The 24,647-nt window shown below is 39.4% G+C and overlaps 1 protein-coding gene across 2 annotated transcripts in view; it reads left to right on the forward strand.

Annotated features, from left to right (window-relative positions):
- VPS13B (vacuolar protein sorting 13 homolog B) overlaps positions 1-24,647 on the forward strand; it is a 1,996,594-nt gene that overhangs the window by 1,532,640 nt on the left and 439,307 nt on the right. For both annotated transcript variants that reach the window (XM_053715243.1, XM_053715242.1), the window contains exon 34: positions 6,210-6,912. In XM_053715243.1, the coding sequence (XP_053571218.1) occupies positions 6,210-6,912 (703 nt within the window). The remainder of the gene's footprint in view (positions 1-6,209; positions 6,913-24,647) is intronic.

Raw genomic sequence — 24,647 nt, forward strand, 5'->3', positions numbered from 1 at the left:
TGCATGTCATGTCAAACTTATTAATGCAGATAAAATTTCCTTTAGTACTGTTACATTACCTGTTGCTGTTCCGTCAACATCTAATTTTCAGAGTGTTCCTGATAACATAAGAGATTTTATTTTTTAAATCCATTAAGAAGGCTATGTCTGTTATTTTTCCTTCTAGTATACATAAAAGTCTTTTAAAACTTCTCTTTTTTTCAGATGAATTTTTAAATGAACATCATCATTCTGATACTGATAATGGTTCTTCTGGTTCTGAGGTTTCTGTCTCAGAGGTTGATGCTGATAAATCTTTGTATTTGTTCAAGATGGAATTTATTCGTTCTTTACTTAAAGAAGTGTTATTTGCATTAGAAATAGAGGATTCTGGTCCTCTTGATACTAAATGTAAACGTTTAAATAAGGTTTTTAAATCTCCTGTAGTTATTCCAGAAGTGTTTTATCTCCCTGATGCTATTTCTGAAGTAATTTCCAGGGAATGGAATAATTTGGGTAATTTATTTACTCCTTCTAGACGTTTAAGCAAATTATATCCTGTGCCATCTGACAGATTAGAGTTTTTTGGGACAAAAATCCCTAAGGTTATGGGGCTGTCTCTACTCCTGCTAATGTACTACTATTCCTACGGCAGATAGTACTTCATTTAAGGATCCTTTAGATAGGAAAATTGATTCCTTTCTAAGAAAAGCTTACTTATGTTCAGGTAATCTTCTTAGACCTGCTATATTTTTAGCGGATGTTGCTGCAGCTTCAACTTTTTGGTTAGAAGCTTTAGCGCAACAAGTAACAGATCATAATTTTATAGCATTATTTTTATTCTATAACATGCTAATAATTTTATTGGTGATACCATCTTTTGATATCATTAGAGTTGATGTCAGGTATATGTCTCTAGCTATTTTAGCTAGAATAGCTTTATGGATTAAACTTGGAATGCTGACATGTCTTCTAAGTCAACTTTGCTTTCCCTTTCTTTCCAGGGTAAATAATCATTTTCGTTCCTTTCCTCACAAGGAACAAAAGCCTGATCCTTCATCCTCAGGAGCGGTATCAGTTTGGAAACTATTTCCAGTTTGGAATATATCCAAGCCTTATAGAAACCTATAGCCAGCTCCTAAGTACCTATGAAGGTGCGGCCCTTATTCCAGCTCAGCTGGTATGGGGCAGATTACGTTTTCTTCAAAGAAATTTGGATCAATTCCGTTCTTAATCTCTGGTTTCAGAAACATTGTTTCAGAAAGGTACAGAATTGGCTTCAAGTTAAGGCCTCCTGCTAAGAGATTCTTTTCTTTCCCGTGTCCCAGTTAACACAGCAAAGGCTCAGCATTTCTGAAATGTGTTTCAGATCTAGAGTTGGCTGGAGTATTTATGCCAGTTCCAGTTCTGGAACAGGGGCTGGGGTCTTATTTTATCTCTTCATTGTACCAAAGAAGGTCAATTCCTTCAGACCAGTTCCGAATCTATCATTATTGAATCATTATGTTAGGATACCAACATTCAAGATGGTTACTGTAGGACTATCCTGCCTTTTGTTTAGCAAGGGCATTATATATCTACAATAGATTTACAGGATGTGTATCTGCATATTCCGATTCATCCAGATCACTTTTAGTGTCTGAGATTCTCTTTTTAGACAAGCATTACCAGTTTTGTGGCTCTACCGTTTGGCTTAGCCTCAGTTCCAAGAATTTTTTTCAAAGGTTCTCGGTGCCCTTCTTTCTGTAATCAGAGAATAGGGTTTTGGTATTTCCTTATTTGGACGATATCTTGGTATTTGCTCAGTCTTCTCATTTTCGAAGAATCTCATACGAATCGACTTGTGTTGTTTCTTCAAGTTCATGGTTGGAGGATCAATTTACCAATCAGTTCATTGATTCCTCAGACAAGGGTAACCTTTTTAGGTTTCTAGATAAATTCAGTGTCTATGACTCTGTCCTTGTCAGACAAGAGAAGTTTAACATTGATATCAGCTTGTCAAAACCTTCAGTCACAATCATTCCCTTTGGTAGCCTTATGCATGGAAATGTTGGGTCTTAGGACTGCCGCATCAGATGCGATCTCCTTTGCTCGTTTTCACATGCGACCTCTTCAGCTCTGTATGCTGAACCAATGGTGCAGGGATTACTCAAAGATATCTCAATTAATATCTTTAAACCGATTTTACAACACTCTCTGACATGGTGGACAGATCACCATCGTTTAGTTCAGGGGGCTTCTTTGTTCTTCCGACCTGGACTATAATCTCAACAGATGCAAGTCTTACAGGTTGGGGAGCTGTGTGGGGGTATCTGACGGCACAAGGGGTTTGGGAATCTCAGGAGGTGAGATTTCTGATCAATATTTTGGAACTCCGTGCAATTTTCAGAGCTCTTCAGTCTTGGCCTCTTCTGAAGAGAGAGTTGTTCATTTGTTTTCAGATAGACAATGTCACAACTGTGGCATACATCAATCATCAAGGAGGGACTCACAGTCCTCTGGCTATGAAAGAAGTATCTCGAATTTTGGTTTGGGCGGAATCCAGCTCCTGTCTAATCTCTGCGGTTCATATCCCAGGTATGGACAATTGGAAAGCGGATTATCTCAGTCGTCAAACGTTGCATCCGGGCGAATGGTCTCTTCACCCAGAGGTATTTCTTCAGATTGTTCAAATGTAGGAACTTCCAGAAATAGATCTGATGGCTTCTCATCTAAACAAGAAACTTCCCAGGTATCTGTCCAGATCCCGGGATCCTCAGGCGGAGGCAGTGGATGCATTATCACTTCCTTGGAAGTATCATCCTCCCTATATCTTTCCGCCTCTAGTTCTTCTTCCAAGAGTAACCTCCAAGATTCTGAAGGAATGCTCGTTTGTTCTGCTGGTAGCTCCGGCATGGCCTTACAGGTTTTGGTATGCGGATCTTGTCCGGATGGCCTCTTGCCAACCGTGGACTCTTCCGTTAAGACCAGACCTTTTGTCTCAAGGTCCTTTTTTTCCATCAGGATCTGAAATCCTTAAATTTAAAGGTATGGCGATTGAACGCTTGATTCTTGGTCAAAGAGGTTTCTCTGACTCTGTGATTAATACTATGTTACAGGCTCGTACATCTGTATCCAGAGAGATATATTATAGAGTCTGGAAAATATTTTTTGGTGTCTTTCTCATCATTTTTCTTGGCATTCTTTTAGAATACCGAGAATATTACAGTATTCTTCAGGATGGTTTAGATAAGGGTTTGTCCGCAAGTTCCTTGAAAGGTCAAATCTTTGCTCTTTCTGTTCTTTTTCACGGAAAGATTGCTATTCTTCCTGATATTCATTGTTTTGTACAAGCTTTGGTTCGTATAAAGCCTGTCATTAAGTCAATTTCTCCTCCTTGGAGTTTGAATTTGGTTCTGGGGGCTCTTCAAGCTCCTCCGTTTGAACCTATGCATTCATTGGATATTAAATTACTTTCTTGGAAAGTTTTTTGTTCCTTTTGGCCATCTCTTCTGCCAGAAGAGTTTCTGAATTATCTGCTCTTTCTTGTGAGTCTCCTTTTCTGATTTTTCATCAGGATAAGGCGGTGTTGCGAACTTCTTTTGAATTTTTACCTAAAGTTGTGAATTCCAACAACATTAGTAGAGAAATTGTGGTTCCTTCATTATGTCCTAATCCTAAGAATTCTAAGGAGAAATCGTTGCATTCTTTGGATGTTGTTAGAGCTTTGAAATATTATGTTGAAGCTACGAAATCTTTTCGTAAGACTTCTAGTCTATTTGTTATTTTTTCCGGTTCTAGAAAAGGCCAGAAAGCTTCTGCCATTTCTTTGGCATCTTGGTTGAAATCTTTAATTCATCTTGCCTATGTTGAGTCGGGTAAAACTCCGCCTCAGAGAATTACAGCTCATTCTACTAGGTCAGTTTCTACTTCCTGGGCGTTTAGGAATGAAGCTTCGGTTGACCAGATCTGCAAAGCAGCGACTTGGTCCTCTTTGCATACTTTTACTAAATTCTACCATTTTGATGTATTTTCTTCTTCTGAAGCAGTTTTTGGTAGAAAAGTACTTCAGGCAGCGGTTTCAGTTTGAATCTTCTGCTTATGTTTTTCATTAAACTTTATTTTGGGTGTGGATTATTTTCAGCAGGAATTGGCTGTCTTTATTTTATCCCTCCCTCTCTAGTGACTCTTGTGTGGAAAGATCCACTTCTTGGGTAGTCATTATCCCATACGTCACTAGCTCATGGACTCTTGCTAATTACATGAAAGAAAACATAATTTATGTAAGAACTTACCTGATAAATTCATTTCTTTCATATTAGCAAGAGTCCATGAGGCCCGCCCTTTTTTTGTGGTGGTTATGATTTTGTATAAAGCACAATTATTCCAATTCCTTATTTTATATGCTTTCGCACTTTTTTCTTATCACCCCACTTCTTGGCTATTCGTTAAACTGAATTGTGGGTGTGGTGAGGGGTGTATTTATAGGCATTTTAAGGTTTGGGAAACTTTGCCCCTCCTGGTAGGAATGTATATCCCATACGTCACTAGCTCATGGACTCTTGCTAATATGAAAGAAATGAATTTATCAGGTAAGTTCTTACATAAATTATGTTATGTCTGCTATTTCTGAACAAAGGGTATCCCAGAGAAGCATTTACAGCCATTTGTGCTATAATTGCCAAGCTGTTTGTAAATAATTTCAGCGAGAAACCTAAAGTTTGTGAAAAGTGAACAATTTTTTTAATTTGATCGCATTTGGCAATAAAATGGTGGCATGAAATGTACCAAAATGGGCCTAGATCAATACTTTGGGTCTTCTACCACAATACACTAAAGCTAAAATTAATCCTACAAGCTCCCTAATTAACCCCTTCACTGCTGGGCATAATACACGTGTGGTGCGCAGCGGCATTTAGCGGCCTTCTAATTACCAAAAAGCAACTCCAGAACCATATATGTTTGCTATTTCTGAACAAAGGGGATCCCAGAGAAGCATTTACAACCATTTATGCCATAATTGCACAAGTTGTTTGTAAATAATTTCAGTGAGAAACCTAAAGTTTGTGAAAACAATTGTGAAAAAACGATTTGTTTTATTTGATCGCATTTGGCGGTGAAATGGTGGCATGAAATATACCAAAATGGGCCTAGATCAATACTTTTGGATGTCTTCTAAAAAAAATATATATATATATACATGTCAAGGTATATTTAGGGATTCCTGAAAGATATCAGTGTTCCAATGTAACTAGCGCTAATTTTGAAAAAAGTGGTTTGGAAATAGTTGAAGGAAATGTGGAATGTGGAAGGAAAATCCAAATTTGACTGAGACCCAAGTTCAATCTCTTGCCCTAAGCAGACAGTCCAGCCAGGAGTTGGAAATAAAGAGACGAGAAGCCATTTACAATGATGTCTTGGCCAAGCAGCAAATGTTAATCAAAAAAAAAAAATAGCAAAGTGCTACTTGTATTTATTGCCCTATAACTTGCAGAAAAAGCAAAGAACATGTAAACATTGGGTATTTCTAAACTTAGGACAAAATTTAGAAACTATTTAGCATGGGTGTTTTTTTGGTGGTTGTAGATGTGTGACAGTTTTTGGGGGTCAAAGTTAGAAAAAGTGTGGGTTTTTTTCAATTTTTTAATTCATATTTTATATTTTTTTATAGTAAATGATAAGATATGATGAAAATAATGGTATCTTTAAAAAGTCCATTTAATGGCGAGAAAAACGGTATATAATATGTGTGGGTACAGTAAATGAGTAAGAGGAAAATTACAGCTAAACACAAACACCGCAGAGATGTAAAAATAGCCTTGGTCCCAAACGGACAGAAAATGGAAAAGTGCTGTGGTCATTAAGGGGTTAAACAATAAAAATTCTGGTGTAGACTGTCCCTTTAATATTATGATACATATTATAGTACATTGTACTCATACACATTATATCCCCATGTTCTCAGATCAATAGTATTATACCCTTCTTTTTCAACCCAATATATTAATATCTGCATTCTTCTCCCCTCAGAACCACATTACACTCCCATTTCCTCAAAATTGACATATTAATTAAATATGTTCTTAAAACATCAGGTTGCATTTGTCTTTTATAGACACTCATCAATTAATTTCTGACCTTTTTAAAATAATTATTTCATTTGGTAAACAAGTATATTGTGTTTTTTTAGCATTAATACAAACTTTGAGCAGTGTGACCAATGTTTTTAAAGTGTTTATTTTACTTGCTAGGTTTACAAGCAAGAACATCACAAAATGGATTCAGCAGATGGCCGTGCAGCAGACACATCCTCGCGTTATAGTGGTGCCCAGGACAGTGGCATTGGCAGCGACAGTGTGAAAATAAGAATTGTTCAGATTGAGCAACAAAGTGGAGCCAGTCATCATAGGATAGTCAGGCCAACCAAGCAGTCGTCTATTGTAAAGAACTTGAACTTCATACCATTTGATATATTTATTACAGCCAGTCGGATTTCTTTGATGACATATTCATGCACTGCTCAGCCTAAACTGAAAACAGATATTGATAAGGGGGAAAAATTGGGAAAGAGTGCATTAAACCTCACAAATACAGAAGGAGATGGAACAATAGAAAAATCTGGACAGTCATGTATCTCCACACTAACTGCTGAAGATCTGATTAATTCCCCATCTAAGGGTAATACATCTTCTCCTGGCAATGGAAGAGCTTCTCTTCTTTCTCTAGAGAGTCTCCATGCTTCCACAAGGTCATCTGCTCGACAGGCCTTGGGGATTACGATTGTGCGCCAGCCTGGTAGAAGAGGAACCGGTGACCTACAGCTTAATCCTTTCCTTCATCTTGTGGTAGCCCAGCCATCCTTGCTTATAAGCTGTCATCACAAGAAACAGAAGATGGAAATGTCCCTCTTTGATGCACTCCTTAAAGGTGTAGATCCAGAGTATAAATGTTCAGGTATGGGAACTAAAATAAATATTTTTGCTGTTTATTAATATTATTATTATAATTAGAATAATGATATGGATTAATAGTCATTTATAGTTATATTTACAGATATATAGTGTAACAGAAATTAATTTAATTTAGAAATGATGCTTTGATATTATTTTATATGAATTATTTATCAATCTTATAAAAATTATAAGGATGATATAAACAATTTTAAAACCAAAATATTTTATGACAGCTATACTTTAAAAGTTAAAATATATTCTAACTTCAATAAAACTATAGAGTGATAATTTGGAGACCATTTCTTTGCAACAAAAACTAATATATTGTTTTCAGTTTTTTATTAATAAAATAGAATATTTTTTTTATGCTTAATACATTAGCTCCTACTATAGTTCCTTATGTTCTGCTGCTCAAACATGGCATTACCAGAAAGAGTAAAAAAAAAAAATTAGCTAAAATGTTGCACTAAAAATGATTGTCTACTGTAACAATACCTTTTTTTTACTTAAAGGGACACTTAACCCAATTTTTTTCTTTTATGATTCAGATAGAGCATGAAATCTTATTCAACTTTTTAATTTACTCCTATTATCATTTTTTCTTCGTTCTATTGCTATCTTTATTTTAAAAGCAGGAATGTAAATCTTAGCAGCCAGCCCATTTTAGGTTCAGCACCATGGATAGCGCATTTACCCACCAATAAGCAAGCATAACCCAGGTTCTTAACCAAAAATGGGCCGGCTCCGATGCATCACATTCCTGCTTTTTAAATAAAGATAGCAAGAGAACGAAGAAAATTTGATAATAGGAGTAAATTAGAAAGTTGCTTAAAATTGCATGCTCTATCTGAATCATGAAAGAAAGAAAAAAATGGATTTAGTGTCCCTTAAATATTGATATTAATGTTGTAAAAATAGCTACTTTCACATATACACACATCACTATCATTTAAGTACACACCTTCACCCATACCAAACCTAAAACACTACAACCAGAAATAAATTTTTAACCCCCAGAGTTTTTGGCTGATGGCTGCAGGCCTTTAGCAATGTAGTATTATTAAATGAGCTGGATTCTATCAGAACTAATAAATGACTCAGTTCACTTATTAATATTCCTTTTGGCTTAGTTTTCAAACATCCTCAGCACCAGGGGTATTTGTTACGTTTTAATTGGTATTGGCCGAGAAAAATGTAAATAGGAATTATATGTCTCCTGTTAAGTGTAGTCAGTCCACGGGTCATCCATTACTTATGGGATTATATCTCCTCCCTAACAGGAAGTGGAAGAGGATCACCCAAGCAGAGCTGCTATATAGCTCCTCCCCTCTACGTCATACCCAGTCATTCTCTTGCACCTAACTAATAGATAGGACGTGTGAGAGGACTGTGGTTGTTAAACTTAGTTTTTATTTCTTCAATCAAAAGTTTGTTATTTTAAACAGCACCGGAGTGTGTTGTTTTTTCTCAGGCAGCATTAGAAGAAGAATCTACCTGAGTTTGTGTATGATCTTAGCGTTCGTAACTAAGATCCATTTGCTGTTCTCGGCCATTCTGAGGAGTGAGGTAACTTCAGAACAGGGGACAGCAGGCAGGGTTCACCTGCAAGGAGGTATGTTGCAGTATATTATTTTCTAAGGAATGGAATTGACTGAGAAAATACTGCTAATACCAATGTAATGTAAGTGCAGCCTTAAATGCAGTAGTAGCGACTGGTATCAGGCTGATATGTATGTATGTTTACACTGAGGTATTTCTGGGGAATGGAACTTCACTAAGAAAATACTGTATACATTTAAGTTATATTTGAGCCTCCACTGCAGTGAAAGTGACTAGCAGCAGGCTTATTAATAACATTTCATAATTTTATTTTCAAAACGTTTACTGGCATGTTAATCGTTTTTTCCTGAGGTACTTGGTGATAAAACTTTATGGGCATGATTTTTACCACATGGCTGTCGTTTGTGTATGAATAAAATCAGTTTACTGACCTTCCCCACTGTTGTAATATGAGTGGGAGGGGCCTATTTTAGCGCTTTATTGCGCAGTAAAAATTCAGTCACAGTCTTCCTATTTCTTCCTCCATGATCCAGGACGTCTCTACAGAGCCCAGGGGTCTCCAAAACTAGTTTTGAGGGAGGTAATCACTCACAGCAGACCTGTGAGACTGTGTTTTGACTGTGATAAAAACGTTTATTTTAAATTGTTATCCGTTTTTGGGTACTAAGGGGTTAATCATCCATTTGCTAGTGGGTGCAATCCTTTGCTAACTTAATGCATTTACTGTGAAAATTTGGTTGCTATAACTAATTTGGTTCATTGTTATTTCAACTGTGACAGTTTTTTGTGCTTCTTAAAGGCACAGTAACGTTTTTTATATTGCTTGTAAATTTATTTGAAAAGTATTTTCCAAGCTTGCTAGTCTCATTGCTAGTTTGTTTAAACATGTCTGACACAGATGAATCTCTTTGTGCAATATGTTTAAAGGCCAATGTGGAGCCCAATAGAAATTTGTGTACTAATTGCATTGATGCTACTTTAAATAAAAGCCAATCTGTACATGTAAAGAAAATTTCACCAGACAACGAGGGGGAAGTTATGCCGACTAACTCTCCTCAAGTGTCAGTACCTTCGTCTCCCGCTCAGGAGGTGCGTGATATTGTGGCGCCAAGTACATCAGGGCGGCCCATACAAATCACTTTGCAAGACATGGCTAATGTTATGACTGAAGTACTATCTAAATTGCCAGAATTTAGGGGTAAACGCGATCACTCTGGGGTAAGAACAGAGTGCGCTGATAATAATAGAGCCATGTCTGATACTGCGTCACAATTTGCAGAACATGAGGACGGAGAGCTTCATTCTGTGGGTGACGGATCTGATCCAAGTAAACTGGACTCAGACATTTCAAATTTTAAATTTAAGCTTGAGAACCTCCGTGTATTACTAGGGGAGGTATTAGCGGCTCTGAATGATTGTAACACGGTTGCAATTCCAGAGAAAATATGTAGGCTGGATAAATATTTTGCGGTACTGACGTGTACTGAGGTTTTTCCTATACCTATAAGGCTTACAGAAATTGTTAACAAGGAGTGGGATAGACCCGGTGTGCCGTTTTCACCCCCTCCTATATTTAGAAAAATGTTTCCAATAGACGCCACCACACGGGACTTATGGCAGACGGTCCCTAAGGTGGAGGGAGCAGTTTCTACTCTGGCTAAGCGCACCACTATCCCGGTGGAGGATAGCTGTGCTTTTTCAGATCCAATGGATAAAAAGTTAGAGGGTTACCTTAAGAAAATGTTTGTTCAACAAGGTTTTATATTACAACCCCTTGCATGCATTGCGCCTGTCACGGCTGCGGCGGCATTCTGGTTTGAGTCTCTGGAAGAGACCATTAGCTCAGCTCCATTGGATGAGATTATAGACAAGCTTAAAGTCCTTAAGCTAGCTAATTCATTTATTTCTGATGCCGTAGTACACTTAACTAAGCTTACGGCTAAGAACTCCGGATTCGCCATTCAAGCGCGCAGAGCGCTGTGGCTTAAATCCTGGTCAGCCGATGTGACTTCTAAATCTAAATTGCTTAACATACCTTTCAAAGGGCAGACATTATTCGGGCCCGGTTTGAAAGAAATTATCGCTGACATTACGGGAGGTAAGGGCCATGCCCTGCCTCAAGACAGAGCCAAACCAAGGGCTAAACAGTCTAATTTTCGTGCCTTTCGTAACTTCAAGGCAGGAGCAGCATCAACTTCCTCCGCTCCAAAACAGGAAGGAACTGTTGCTCGCTACAGACAGGGCTGGAAACCTAACCAGTCCTGGAACAAGGGCAAGCAGGCCAGAAAGCCTGCTGCTGCCCCTAAGACAGCATGAAGTGAGGGCCCCCGATCCGGAAATGGATCTAGTGGGGGGCAGACTTTCTCTCTTCGCCCAGGCGTGGGCAAGAGATGTCCAGGATCCCTGGGCGTTAGAGATCATATCTCAGGGATATCTTCTGGACTTCAAAGCTTCTCCTCCAAAAGGGAGATTTCATCTTTCAAGGTTGTCAGCAAACCAGATAAAGAAAGAGGCGTTTCTACGCTGTGTACAAGACCTTTTACTAATGGGAGTGATCCACCCAGTTCCGCGGTCGGAACACGGACAAGGGTTTTACTCAAATCTGTTTGTGGTTCCCAAAAAAGAGGAAACCTTCAGACCAATCTTGGACTTAAAGATCCTAAACAAATTCCTAAGAGTTCCATCGTTCAAAATGGAAACTATCCGGACAATCTTACCTATGATCCAAAAGGGTCAGTACATGACCACTGTGGATTTAAAGGATGCCTACCTTCACATACCGATTCACAAGGATCATTATCGGTATCTAAGGTTTGCCTTCCTAAACAGGCATTACCAGTTTGTAGCTCTTCCCTTCGGGTTAGCTACGGCTCCAAGAATCTTTATAAAGGTTCTGGGCTCTCTTCTGGCGGTACTAAGACCGCAAGGAATATCGGTAGCTCCGTACCTAGACGACATTCTGATACAAGCGTCAAGTTTCCAGACTGCCAAGTCTCATACAGAGTTAGTTCTGGCATTTCTAAGGTCGCATGGGTGGAAGGTGAACGTAGAAAAGAGTTCTCTATTGCCACTCACAAGAGTTCCCTTCTTGGGGACTCTTATAGATTCTGTAGAAATGAAAATTTACCTGACAGAGGACAGGTTAACAAAACTTCTAAATGCTTGCCGTGTCCTTCATTCCATTCAACACCCGTCAGTGGCTCAATGCATGGAGGTAATCGGCTTAATGGTAGCGGCAATGGACATAGTACCTTTTGCACGCCTGCATCTCAGACCACTGCAATTGTGCATGCTAAGTCAGTGGAATGGGGATTACTCAGATTTGTCCCCTATGCTAAATCTGGATCAAGAGACCAGAGATTCTCTTCTATGGTGGCTTTCTCGGCCACATCTGTCCAGGGGGATGCCCTTCAGCAGGCCAGATTGGACGATTGTAACAACAGACGCCAGCCTGCTAGGTTGGGGCGCTGTCTGGAATTCCCTGAAGGCTCAGGGATCATGGACTCAGGAGGAGAGACTCCTTCCAATAAACATTCTGGAATTAAGAGAAGTTTTCAATGCCCTTCTGGCTTGGCCTCAGTTAGCAACTCTGAGGTTCATCAGGTTTCAGTCGGACAACATCACGACTGTGGCTTACATCAACCATCAGGGAGGGACAAGGAGTTCCCTAGCGATGATGGAAGTCTCAAAGATAATTCGCTGGGCAGAGTCTCACTCTTGCCACCTGTCAGCGATCCACATCCCAGGCGTGGAGAACTGGGAGGCGGATTTCCTAAGTCGCCAGACTTTTCACCCGGGGGAGTGGGAACTTCATCCGGAGGTATTTGCCCAACTGCTTCAGCATTGGGGCAAACCAGATCTGGATCTCATGGCGTCTCGCCAGAACGCCAAGCTCCCTTGTTACGGATCCAGGTCCAGGGACCCGGGAGCAATACTGATAGATGCTCTGACAGCACCTTGGGTTTTCAACATGGCTTATGTGTTTCCACCCTTCCCGATGCTTCCTCTATTGATTGCCAGGATCAAACAGGAGAGAGCATCGATAATTCTAATAGCGCCTGCGTGGCCACGCAGGACCTGGTATGCAGATCTAGTGGACATGTCGTCCTGTCCACCTTGGTCTCTACCTCTGAGACAGGACCTTCTGATTCAGGGTCCTTTCAAACATCCAAATCTAATTTCTCTGAGGCTGACTGCATGGAGATTGAACGCTTGATTCTATCAAAGCGGGGATTCTCGGAGTCAGTGATTGATACCTTAATACAGGCTAGGAAACCTGTTACCAGGAAAATTTACCATAAAATATGGCGTAAATACTTACATTGGTGTGAATCCAAGAGTTACTCATGGAGTAAGGTTAGGATTCCTAGGATATTGTCTTTTCTACAAGAAGGTTTAGAAAAGGGTTTATCTGCTAGTTCGTTAAAGGGACAGATCTCAGCTCTGTCTATCCTTTTATACAAACGTCTGTCAGAAGTTCCAGACGTTCAGGCTTTTTGTCAGGCTTTGGCCAGGATTAAGCCTGTGTTTAAGACTGTTGCTCCGCCGTGGAGCTTAAACTTAGTTCTTAACGTTCTGCAGGGTGTTCCGTTTGAACCCCTTCATTCCATTGATATCAAGCTGTTATCTTGGAAAGTTCTGTTTTTAATGGCTATTTCCTCGGCTCGAAGAGTCTCTGAGCTATCGGCCTTACATTGTGATTCTCCTTATCTGATTTTTCATTCAGACAAGGTAGTTCTGCGTACTAAACCTGGGTTCTTACCTAAGGTAGTCACTAACAGGAATATCAATCAAGAGATTGTTGTTCCATCATTGTGCCCTAACCCTTCTTCAAAGAAGGAACGACTTCTGCACAATCTGGACGTCGTCCGTGCCCTGAAATTTTATTTACAGGCAACTAAAGATTTTCGCCAAACTTCTTCCCTCTTTGTCGTTTATTCTGGACAGAGGAGAGGTCAAAAAGCTTTGGCTACCTCTCTCTCTTTCTGGCTTCGTAGCATAATACGTTTAGCCTATGAGACTGCTGGACAGCAGCCTCCTGAAAGAATTACAGCTCATTCTACTAGAGCTGTGGCTTCCACTTGGGCCTTTAAAAATGAGGCCTCTGTTGAACAGATTTGCAAGGCTGCAACTTGGTCTTCACTTCACACTTTTTCGAAATTTTACAAATTTGACACTTTTGCTTCTTCGGAGGCTGTTTTTGGGAGAAAGGTTCTACAGGCAGTGGTTCCTTCCGTGTAAAGAGCCTGCCTGTCCCTCCCGTCATCCGTGTACTTTTAGCTTTGGTATTGGTATCCCATAAGTAATGGATGACCCGTGGACTGACTAAACTTAACAGGAGAAAACATAATTTATGCTTACCTGATAAATTCCTTTCTCCTGTAGTGTAGTCAGTCCACGGCCCGCCCTGTTTTTACGGCAGGTCTAAATTTTAAATTAAACTCCAGTCACCACTGCACCCTATAGTTTCTCCTTTCTCGTTTGGTTTCGGTCGAATGACTGGGTATGACGTAGAGGGGAGGAGCTATATAGCAGCTCTGCTTGGGTGATCCTCTTGCACTTCCTGTTAGGGAGGAGATATAATCCCATAAGTAATGGATGACCCGTGGACTGACTACACTACAGGAGAAAGGAATTTATCAGGTAAGCATAAATTATGTTTTCTTTCATGTAATTAACAAGAGTCCATGAGCTAGTGACGTATGGGATATACATTCCTACCAGGAGGGGCAAAGTTTCCCAAACCTCAAAATGCCTATAAATACACCCCTCACCACACCCACAAATCAGTTTTACAAACTTTGCCTCCTATGGAGCTGGTGAAGTAAGTTTGTGCTAGATTCTACGTTGATATGCGCTCCGCAGCAGGTTGGAGCCCGGTTTTCCTCTCAGCGTGCAGTGAATGTCAGAGGGATGTGAGGAGAGTATTGCCTGTTTGAATTCAATGATTTCCTTCTACGGGGTCTATTTCATAGGTTCTCTGTTATCGGTCGTAGAGATTCATCTCTTACCTCCCTTTTCAGATCGACGATATACTCTTATATATACCATTACTTCTACTGATTCTCGTTTCAGTACTGGTTTGGCTTTCTACTACATGTAGATGAGTGTCCTGGGGTAAGTAAGTCTTATTTTCTGTGACACTCTAAGCTATGGTTGGGCACTTTTGTATAAAGTTCTAAATATATGTATTCAAACATTTATTTGCCTTAACTCAGGATGTTCAACGTTCCTTATTTCAGACAGTCAGTTTCATATTTGGGATAATGCATTTCAATAAATCAATTTTTTTCTTACCTTAAAATTTGACTTTTTTCCTGTGGGCTGTTAGGCTCGCGGGGGCTGAAAATGCTTCATTTTATTGCGTCATTCTTGGCGCGGACTTTTTTGGCGCAAAAAGTTTTTTCTGTTTCCGGCGTCATACGTGTCGCCGGAAGTTGCGTCATTTTTGACGTTTTTTTTTGCGCCAAAAGTGTCGGCGTTCCGGATGTGGCGTCATTTTTGGCGCCAAAAGCATTTAGGCGCCAAATAATGTGGGCGTCTTTTTTGGCGCTAAAAAAATATGGGCGTCACTTTTGTCTCCACATTATTTAAGTCTCATTATTTTTTGCTTCTGGTTGCTAGAAGCTTGTTCACTGGCATTTTTTCCCATTCCTGAAACTGTCATTTAAGGAGTTTGATCAATTTTGCTTTATATGTTGTTTTTTGTATTACATATTGCAAGATGTCCCAGATTGACACTGAGTTAGAAGATACTTCTGGAAAAACGCTGCCTGGTGCTGGATCTACCAAAGTTAAGTGTATCTGTTGTAAACTTATGGTATCTGTTCCTCCAGCTGTTGTTTGTAATGGATGTCATGACAAACTTGTTAATGCAGATAATATTTCCTTTAGTAATGTTACATTACCTGTTGTGGTTCCATCAACATCTAATACTCAGAGTGTTCCTGTTAACATAAGAGATTTTGTTTCTAAATCTATTAAGAAGGCTATGTCTGTTATTCCCCCTTCTAGTAAACGCAAAAGGTCTTTTAAAACTTCTCATTTTTCAGATGATTTTTTAAATGAACATCATCATTCTGATTCTGATAGTGGTTCCTCTGGTTCAGAGGATTCTGTCTCAGAGGTTGATGCTGATAAATCTTCATATTTATTCAAAATGGATTTTATTCGTTCTTTACTTAAAGAGGTTTTAATTGCTTTAGAAATAGAGGATTCTGGTCCTCTTGATACTAAATCTAAACGTTTAAATAAGGTTTTTAAATCTCCTGTAGTTATTCCAGAAGTTTTTCCTGTCCCTGATGCTATTTCTGAAGTAATCTCCAGGGAATGGAATAATTTGGATAATTCATTTACTCCTTCTAAACGTTTTAAGCAATTATATCCTGTGCCATCTGACAGATTGGAATTTTGGGACAAAATCCCTAAGGTTGATGGGGCTGTCTCTACTCTTGCTAAACTTACTACTATTCCTACGGCAGATAGTACTTCCTTTAAGGATCCTTTAGATAGGAAGATTGAATCCTTTCTAAGAAAAGCTTACTTATGTTCAGGTAATCTTCTTAGACCTGCTATATCTTTAGCGGATGTTGCTGCAGCTTCAACTTTTTGGTTAGAAGCTTTAGCGCAACAAGTAACAGATCATAACTCTCATAGCATTGTTAATCTTCTTCAACATGCTAATAACTTTATTTGTGATGCCATCTTTGATATCATTAGAGTTGATGTCAGGTATATGTCTCTAGCTATTTTAGCTAGAAGAGCTTTATGGCTTAAAACTTGGAATGCTGATATGTCTTCTAAGTCAACTTTGCTTTCCCTTTCTTTCCAGGGTAATAAATTATTTGGTTCTCAGTTGGATTATATTATCTCAACTGTTACTGGAGGGAAAGGAACTTTTTTACCACAGGATAAAAAATCTAAAGGTAAATTTAGGTCTAATAATCGTTTTCGTTCCTTTCGTCACAATAAGGAACAAAAGCCTGATCCTTCGCCCTCAGGAGCGGTATCAGTTTGGAAACCATCTCCAGTCTGGAATAAGTCAAAGCCTTTTAGAAAACCAAAACCAGATCCCAAGTCCACATGAAGGTGCGGCCCTCATTCCAGCTCAGCTGGTAGGGGGCAGATTACGTTTTTTCAAACAAATTTGGATCAATTCAATTCGCAATCTTTGGATTCAAAACATTGTTTCAGAAGGGTACAGAATTGGCTTCAAGATAAGGCCTCCTGCAAAGAGATTTTTTCTTTCCCGTGTCCCAGTAAATCCAGCAAAGGCTCAAGCATTTCTGAAATGTGTTTCAGAACTAGAGTTGGCTGGAGTAATTATGCCAGTTCCAGTTCTGGAACAGGGACTGGGGTTTTATTCAAATCTCTTCATTGTACCAAAGAAGGAGAATTCCTTCAGACAAGTTCTGGATCTAAAAATATTGAATCGTTATGTAAGGATACCAACATTCAAAATGGTAACTATAAGGACTATTCTGCCTTTTGTTCAGCAAGGGCATTATATGTCCACAATAGATTTACAGGATGCATATCTGCATATTCCGATTCATCCAGATCACTATCAGTTTCTGAGATTCTCTTTCCTAGACAAGCATTACCAGTTTGTGGCTCTGCCGTTTGGCCTAGCAACAGCTCCAAGGATTTTTACAAAGGTTCTCGGTGCCCTTCTGTCTGTAATCAGAGAACAGGGTATTGTGGTATTTCCTTATTTGGACGATATCTTGGTACTTGCTCAGTCTTCACATTTAGCAGAATCTCATACGAAACGACTTGTGTTGTTTCTTCAAGATCATGGTTGGAAGATCAATTTACCTAAAAGTTCATTGATTCCTCAAACAAGGGTTACCTTTTTAGGTTTCCAGATAGATTCAGTGTCCATGACTCTCTGACAGACAAGAGACGTCTAAAATTGATCTCAGCTTGTCGAAACCTTCAATCACAATCATTCCCTTCGGTAGCCTTATGCATGGAAATTCTAGGTCTTATGACTGCTGCATCGGATGCGATCCCCTTTGCTCGTTTTCACATGCGACCTCTTCAGCTCTGTATGCTGAACCAGTGGTGCAGGGATTACACAAAGATATCTCAATTAATATCTTTAAAACCGATTGTACGACACTCTCTGACGTGGTGGACAGATCACCATCGTTTAGTTCAGGGGGCTTCTTTGGTTCTTCCGACCTGGACTGTAATTTCAACAGATGCAAGTCTGACAAGTTGGGGAGCTGTTTGGGGGTCTCTGACAGCACAAGGGGTTTGGGAATCTCAGGAGGTGAGATTACCGATCAATATTTTGGAACTCCGTGCAATTTTCAGAGCTCTTCAATCTTGGCCTCTTCTAAAGAGAGAATCGTTCATTTGTTTTCAGACAGACAATGTCACAACTGTGGCATACATCAATCATCAAGGAGGGACTCACAGTCCTCTGGCCATGAAAGAAGTATCTCGAATTCTGGTTTGGGCGGAATCCAGCTCCTGTCTAGTTTCTGCGGTTCATATCCCAGGTATAGACAATTGGGAAGCGGATTATCTCAGTCGCCAAACGTTACATCCGGGCGAATGGTCTCTTCGCCCAGAGGTATTTCTTCAGATTGTTCAAATGTGGGGTCTTCCAGAAATAGATCTGATGGCTTCTCATCTAAACAAGAAACTTCCCAGGTATCTGTCCAGATCCAGGGATTCTCAAGCGGAAGCAGTGGATGCGTTGTCACTTCCTTGGAAGTATCATCCTGCCTATATCTTTCCGCCTCTAGTTCTTCTTCCAAGAGTAATCTCCAAGATTCTGAGGGAATGCTCGTTTGTTCTGCTGGTGGCTCCAGCATGGCCTCACAGGTTTTGGTATGCGGATCTTGTCCGGATGGCCTCTTGCGAACCGTGGACTCTTTCGTTAAGACCAGACCTTCTGTCACAAGGTCCTTTTTTCCATCAGGATCTCAAATCCTTAAATTTAAAGGTATGGAGATTGAACGCTTGATTCTTAGTCAAAGAGGTTTCTCTGACTCTGTGATTAATACTATGTTACAGGCTCGTAAATCCGTATCTAGGGAGATATATTATAGAGTCTGGAAGACTTATATTTCTTGGTGTCTTTCTCATAATTTTTCCTGGCATTCTTTTAGAATTCCGAGAATTTTACAGTTTCTTCAGGATGGTTTGGATAAAGGTTTGTCTGCAAGTTCCTTGAAAGGACAAATCTCTGCTCTTTCTGTTCTTTTTCACAGAAAGATTGCTAATCTTCCTGATATTCATTGTTTTGTACAAGCTTTGGTTCGTATAAAACCTGTCATTAAGTCAATTTCTCCTCCTTGGAGTTTGAATTTGGTTCTGGGGGCTCTTCAAGCTCCTCCGTTTGAACCTATGCATTCTTTGGACATTAAATTACTTTCTTGGAAAGTTTTGTTCCTTTTGGCCATCTCTTCTGCCAGAAAAGTCTCTGAATTATCTGCTCTTTCTTGTGAGTCTCCTTTTCTGATTTTTCATCAGGATAAGGCGGTGTTGCGAACTTCTTTTAAATTTTTACCTAAGGTTGTGAATTCTAACAACATTAGTAGAGAAATTGTGGTTCCTTCATTATGTCCTAATCCTAAGAATTCTAAGGAGAAATCATTGCATTCTTTGGATGTAGTTAGAGCTTTGAAATATTATGTTGAAGCTACTAAGAATTTCCGAAAGACTTCTAGTCTATTTGTTATCTTTTCCGGTTCTAGGAAAGGTCAGAAGGCTTCTGCCATTTCTTTGGCATCTTGGTTGAAATCTTTAATTCATCATGCTTATGTCGAGTCGGGTAAAACTCTGCCTCAAAGGATTACAGCTCATTCTACTAGGTCAGTTTCTACTTCCTGGGCAATTAGGAATGAAGCTTCGGTTGATCAGATTTGCAAAGCAGCAACTTGGTCTTCTTTGCATACTTTTACTAAATTCTACCATTTTGATGTGTTTTCTTCTTCTGAAGCAGTTTTTGGTAGAAAAGTACTTCAGGCAGCTGTTTCAGTTTGATTCTTCTGCTTATAATTTCAGTTTTTTCATTATAAGATTTAAACTTTATTTTGGGTGTGGATTATTTTCAGCGGAATTGGCTGTCTTTATTTTATCCCTCCCTCTCTAGTGACTCTTGCGTGGAAGATCCACATCTTGGGTAGTCATTATCCCATACATCACTAGCTCATGGACTCTTGCTAATTACATGAAAGAAAACATAATTTATGTAAGAACTTACCTGATAAATTCATTTCTTTCATATTAGCAAGAGTCCATGAGGCCCACCCTTTTTTTGGTGGTTATGATTTTTTTGTATAAACACAATTATTCCAATTCTTTATTTTTTATGCTTTCGCACTTTTTTCTTATCACCCCACTTCTTGGCTATGCGTTAAACTGATTTGTGGGTGTGGTGAGGGGTGTATTTATAGGCATTTTGAGGTTTGGGAAACTTTACCCCTCCTGGTAGGAATGAATATCCCTTACGTCACTAGCTCATGGACTCTTGCTAATATGAAAGAAATGAATTTATCAGGTAAGTTCTTACATAAATTATGTTTTTCTTTCATGTAATTGGCAAGAGTCCATGAGCTAGTGACGTATGGGATATACAATCCTACCAGGAGGGGCAAAGTTTCCCAAACCTCAAAATGCCTATAAATAAACCCCTCACCACACCCACAATTCAGTTTTACAAACTTTGCCTCCTATGGAGGTGGTGAAGTAAGTTTGTGCTAATATTTCTACGTTGATATGCGCTTCTCAGCATTGTTGAAGCCTGATTCCTCTCAGAGTACTGCGAATGTCAGAGGGACGTGAAGGGAGTATCACTTATTGAATACGATGATTTCCCTAACGGGGGTCTATTTCATAGGTTCTCTGTTATCGGTCGTAGAGATTCATCTCTTACCTCCCTTTTCAGATCAACGATATACTCTTATATACCATTACCTCTACTGATAACTGTTTCAGTACTGGTTTAGCTATCCGCTATTTGTGGATAGGTGTCTTTTGGTAAGTATGTTTTTTATTACTTAAGGCACCCCAGCTGTGGTTTGGCGCTTTATGCATTGATATAAAGTTCTAAATATATGTATTGTACTTATATTTGCCATGAGTCAGGTTCATGTATTTCCTTCTGCAGACTGTCAGTTTCATATTTGGGGAAAATAAAAAAATTTAAGAAAAAATTTTCTTACCTGGGGTTTAGTCTTTTTTTCTAATTGACTACTTTTTTCTTGCAAATTGCGGGCAGTATTAGGCCCGTGGGTGCGCCAAATGCTAGACTTTATTGCGTCATTTTTTGCGCGAGAATTTATTTGGCGCGAAAGATACATCTGTGACGCAATTTCGTAATTTCCGGCGAAACCTTACACACGGTTGTGTCCGTGATGCGAGTGTGTCATTTCCGGTTATTTTTGGCGCCAAAAAAGTTTTCAGTTACGTTGTGCGTCATACTTGGCGCCAAACTTTTTCATTATTTTAATACCCCATTGATGTTTGCCTCTTGCCTTTTTCTCTATCCGAGGGCTATGCTATTTGCATTTTTTTTCCCATTCCTGAAACTGTCATATAAGGAAATTGATAATTTTGCTTTATATGTTGTTTTTTCTTTTACATTTTGCAAGATGTCTCAATCTGATCCTGCCTCAGAAGTATCTGCTGGAAATTTTCTACCTGACATCGGTTCTACCAAAGCTAAGTGCATTTGTTGTAAGATTGTGGAAATTATTTCTCCGAATGTCATTTGTAATAGTTGTCATGATAAACTTTTGCATGCAGATAGTGTGTCCATCAGTAATAGTACATTGCCAGTTGCAGTTCCTTCAACTTCTAATGTACATGATATACGTATGAATTTTAAAGAATTTTTTTCTGATTCTATCCAGAAGGCTTTGTCTGCATTTCCACCTTTTAATAAACATAAAAGGTCTTATAAAACTTCTCATTCAGTTGATGAAATTTCAAATAACCAACAACATAATAATTTATCTTCCTCTGATGAGGATCTATCTGATACAGAAGATCCTTCCTCAGACATTGACACTGACAAATCTACTTATTTATTTAAAATAGAGTATATGCGTTCTTTATTAAAAAATAGTGTTAATTACTTTGGATATTGAGGTAACCAGTCCTATTGATGTTCAGTCTAATAAACGTTTAAATGCTGTTTTTAAACCTCCTGTGGTTTCTCCAGGGGTTTTTCCTATTCCTGAGGCTATTTCTGATATGATTTCTAAGGAATGGAATAAGCCAGGTACTTCTTTTATTCCTTCTTCAATGTTTAAAAAATTGTGTCCTTTACCAGCAAATTCTATAGAGTTTTGTGAAAAAATCCCCAAAGTTGATGGGGCTATTTCTACTCTTGCTAAACGTACCACTATTCCTATGGAAGATAGTACTTCCTTTAAGGATCCTTTAGATAGGAAGCTTGAATGTTATCTAAGGAAAGCCTATTTATATTCAGGTCATCTTCTCAGACCTGCAATTTATTTAGCTGATGTTGCGGTTGCATCAACTTTCTGGTTTGAGAATTTAGCGCAAAAATTATTGGATTCTGACGTATCTAGCATTATTCGCTTACTGCAATATGCTAATCATTTTATTTGTGATGCCATTTTTGATATTATCAAAATTGATGTTAGATCCATGTCTTTAGCTATTTTAGCTAGAAGAACGTTGTGGCTTAAATCTTGGAATGCTGATATGACATCTAAGTCTAGATTACTATCTCTTTCTTTCCAAGGTAATAATTTATTTGGTTCTCAGCTGGATTCTATTATTTCAACTATTACTGGGGGAAAGGGAGTTTTTCTGCCTCAGGATAAAAGACCTAAGGGTATATCTAAGGCTTCTAACCGTTTTTAGCCCCTTTCGTCAGAATATGGAACAAAAATCTAATCCTTCCCCCAAGGAATCTGTTTCCAATTGGAAGCCTTCCTCAAATTGGAATAAACCCAAGCCATTTAAGAAACCAAAGTCAGCCCCTAAATCCGCATGAAGGTGCGGCCCTCATTCCAGCTCAGCTGGTAGGGGGCAGACTAAGGTTTTTCAAGGATATTTGGATAAATTCTGTCCAAAATCAATGGATTCAGAGCATTGTCTCTCAAGGGTATCGAATAGGATTCAGAGTAAGACCTCCTATGAGAAGATTTTTTCTCTCACGTATCCCAGCAAATCCAGTAAAAGCTCAGGCTTTCCTGAAGTGTGTTTCAGACCTGGAGTTTTCAGGGGTAATCATGCCAGTTCCTTTTCGGGAACAGGGTCTGGGGTTTTATTCAAATCTATTCATTGTCCCAAAGAAGGAAAATTTATTCAGACCAGTTCTGGATCTGAAAATTTTGAATCGTTATGTAAGAGTACCAACTTTCAAGATGGTGACTATAAGGACTATTATGCCTTTTGTTCAGCAAGGACATTATATGTCTACAATAGACTTGCAGGATGCATACCTTCATATTCTGATTCATCCAGAACATTATCAGTTCCTGAGATTCTCTTTTCTAGACAAGCATTTCCAATTTGTTGCTCTTCCATTTGGCCTAGCAACAGCTCCAAGAATCTTTTCAAAGGTTCTAGGTGCCCTACTCTCTGTAATCGGAGAGCAGGGTATTGCGGTGTTTCCTTATTTGGACGATATCTTGGAACTAACTCAGTCTTTACGTTTTGCAGAATCTCACACGAATCAACTAGTGTTGTTTCTTCAAAAACATGGTTGGAGGATCAATTTACCAAAAAGTTTCTTGATTCCTCAGACAAGGGCCACCTTTTTAGGTTTCCAGATAGATTCAGTGTCCATGACAGTCTCTAACAGACAAGAGACGTTTGAAATTGGTTGCAGCCTGTCGGCACCTTCAGTCTCAGTCATTTCCTTTAGTGGCTATGTGCATGGAAGTTTTAGGCCTTATGACTGCAGCATCGGACGCGATTCCTTTTGCTCGTTTTCACATGAGACCTCTTCAGCTTTGTATGCTTTGGTGCAGGATTATACAAATATATCACAGTTAATATAGTCTTAAATCCCAATGTTTGACACTCTCTGACGTGGTGGTTAAATCCCCAGCGTCTAGTTCAAGGGGCTTCTTTTGTTCGGCCAACCTGGACTGTGATCTCTACAGACGCAAGTCTTTCAGGTTGGGGAGCTGTCTGGGGATCTCTGACAGCACAAGGGGTTTGGAAATCTCAAGAGGCGAGATTACCAATCAATATTTTAGAACTCAATTCTCAGAGCTCTTCAGTTTTGGCCTCTGTTAAGGAGAGAACCGTTCATTTGCTTTCAGACAGACAATATCACAACTGTGGCATATGTCAATCATCAGGGTGGGACTCACAGTCCTCAAGCTATGAAAGAAGTATCTCGGATACTTGCTTGGGCGGAATCCAGCTCCTGTCTAATCTCTGCGGTACATATCCCAGTTGTAGACAATTGGGAGGCGGATTATCTCAGCCGTCAGACTTTACATCCAGGGGAGTGGTCTCTCCATCTAGATGTGTTTTCTCAGATTGTTCAGATGTGGGGTCTTCCAGAGATATATCTCATGGCCTCTCATCTCAACAAGAAACTTCCCAGATACCTGTCCAGGTCCAGGGATGTTCAGGTGGAAGCAGTGGATACGCTGACACTTCCTTAGTGTTATCATCCTGCTTACATTTTCCCGCCTCTAGTTCTTCTTCCAAGAGTGATCTCCAGAATCATCATGGAACAATCGTTTGTGTTGCTGGTGGCTCCAGCATGGCCACACAGGTTTTACTATGCGGATCTAGTTTGGATGTCCAGTTGCCAACCTTGGCAACTTCCGTTAAGGCCGGACCTACTGTCTCAAGGTCCGTTTTTCTCTTGTTAAGTGTATCCAGTCCACGGATCATCTATTACTTGTGGGATATTCTCCTTCCCAACAGGAAGTTGCAAGAGGATCACCCTCAGCAGAGCTGCTATATAGCTCCTCCCCTCACTGCCATATCCAGTCATTCTCTTGCAACTCTCAACTAAGATGGAGGTCGTAAGAGGACTCTGGTGTTTTATACTTAGTTTATTTCTTCAATCAAAAGTTTGTTATTTTTAAATGGTACCGGAGTGTACTGTTTATCTCAGGCAGTATTTAGAAGAAGAATCTGCCTGCGTTTTCTATGATCTTAGCAGAAGTAACTAAGATCCTTTGCTGTTCTCACATATTCTGAGGAGTGAGGTAA

This window comes from Bombina bombina, chromosome 5, assembly GCF_027579735.1.
Source record: "Bombina bombina isolate aBomBom1 chromosome 5, aBomBom1.pri, whole genome shotgun sequence".
Taxonomy (NCBI): domain Eukaryota; kingdom Metazoa; phylum Chordata; class Amphibia; order Anura; family Bombinatoridae; genus Bombina; species Bombina bombina.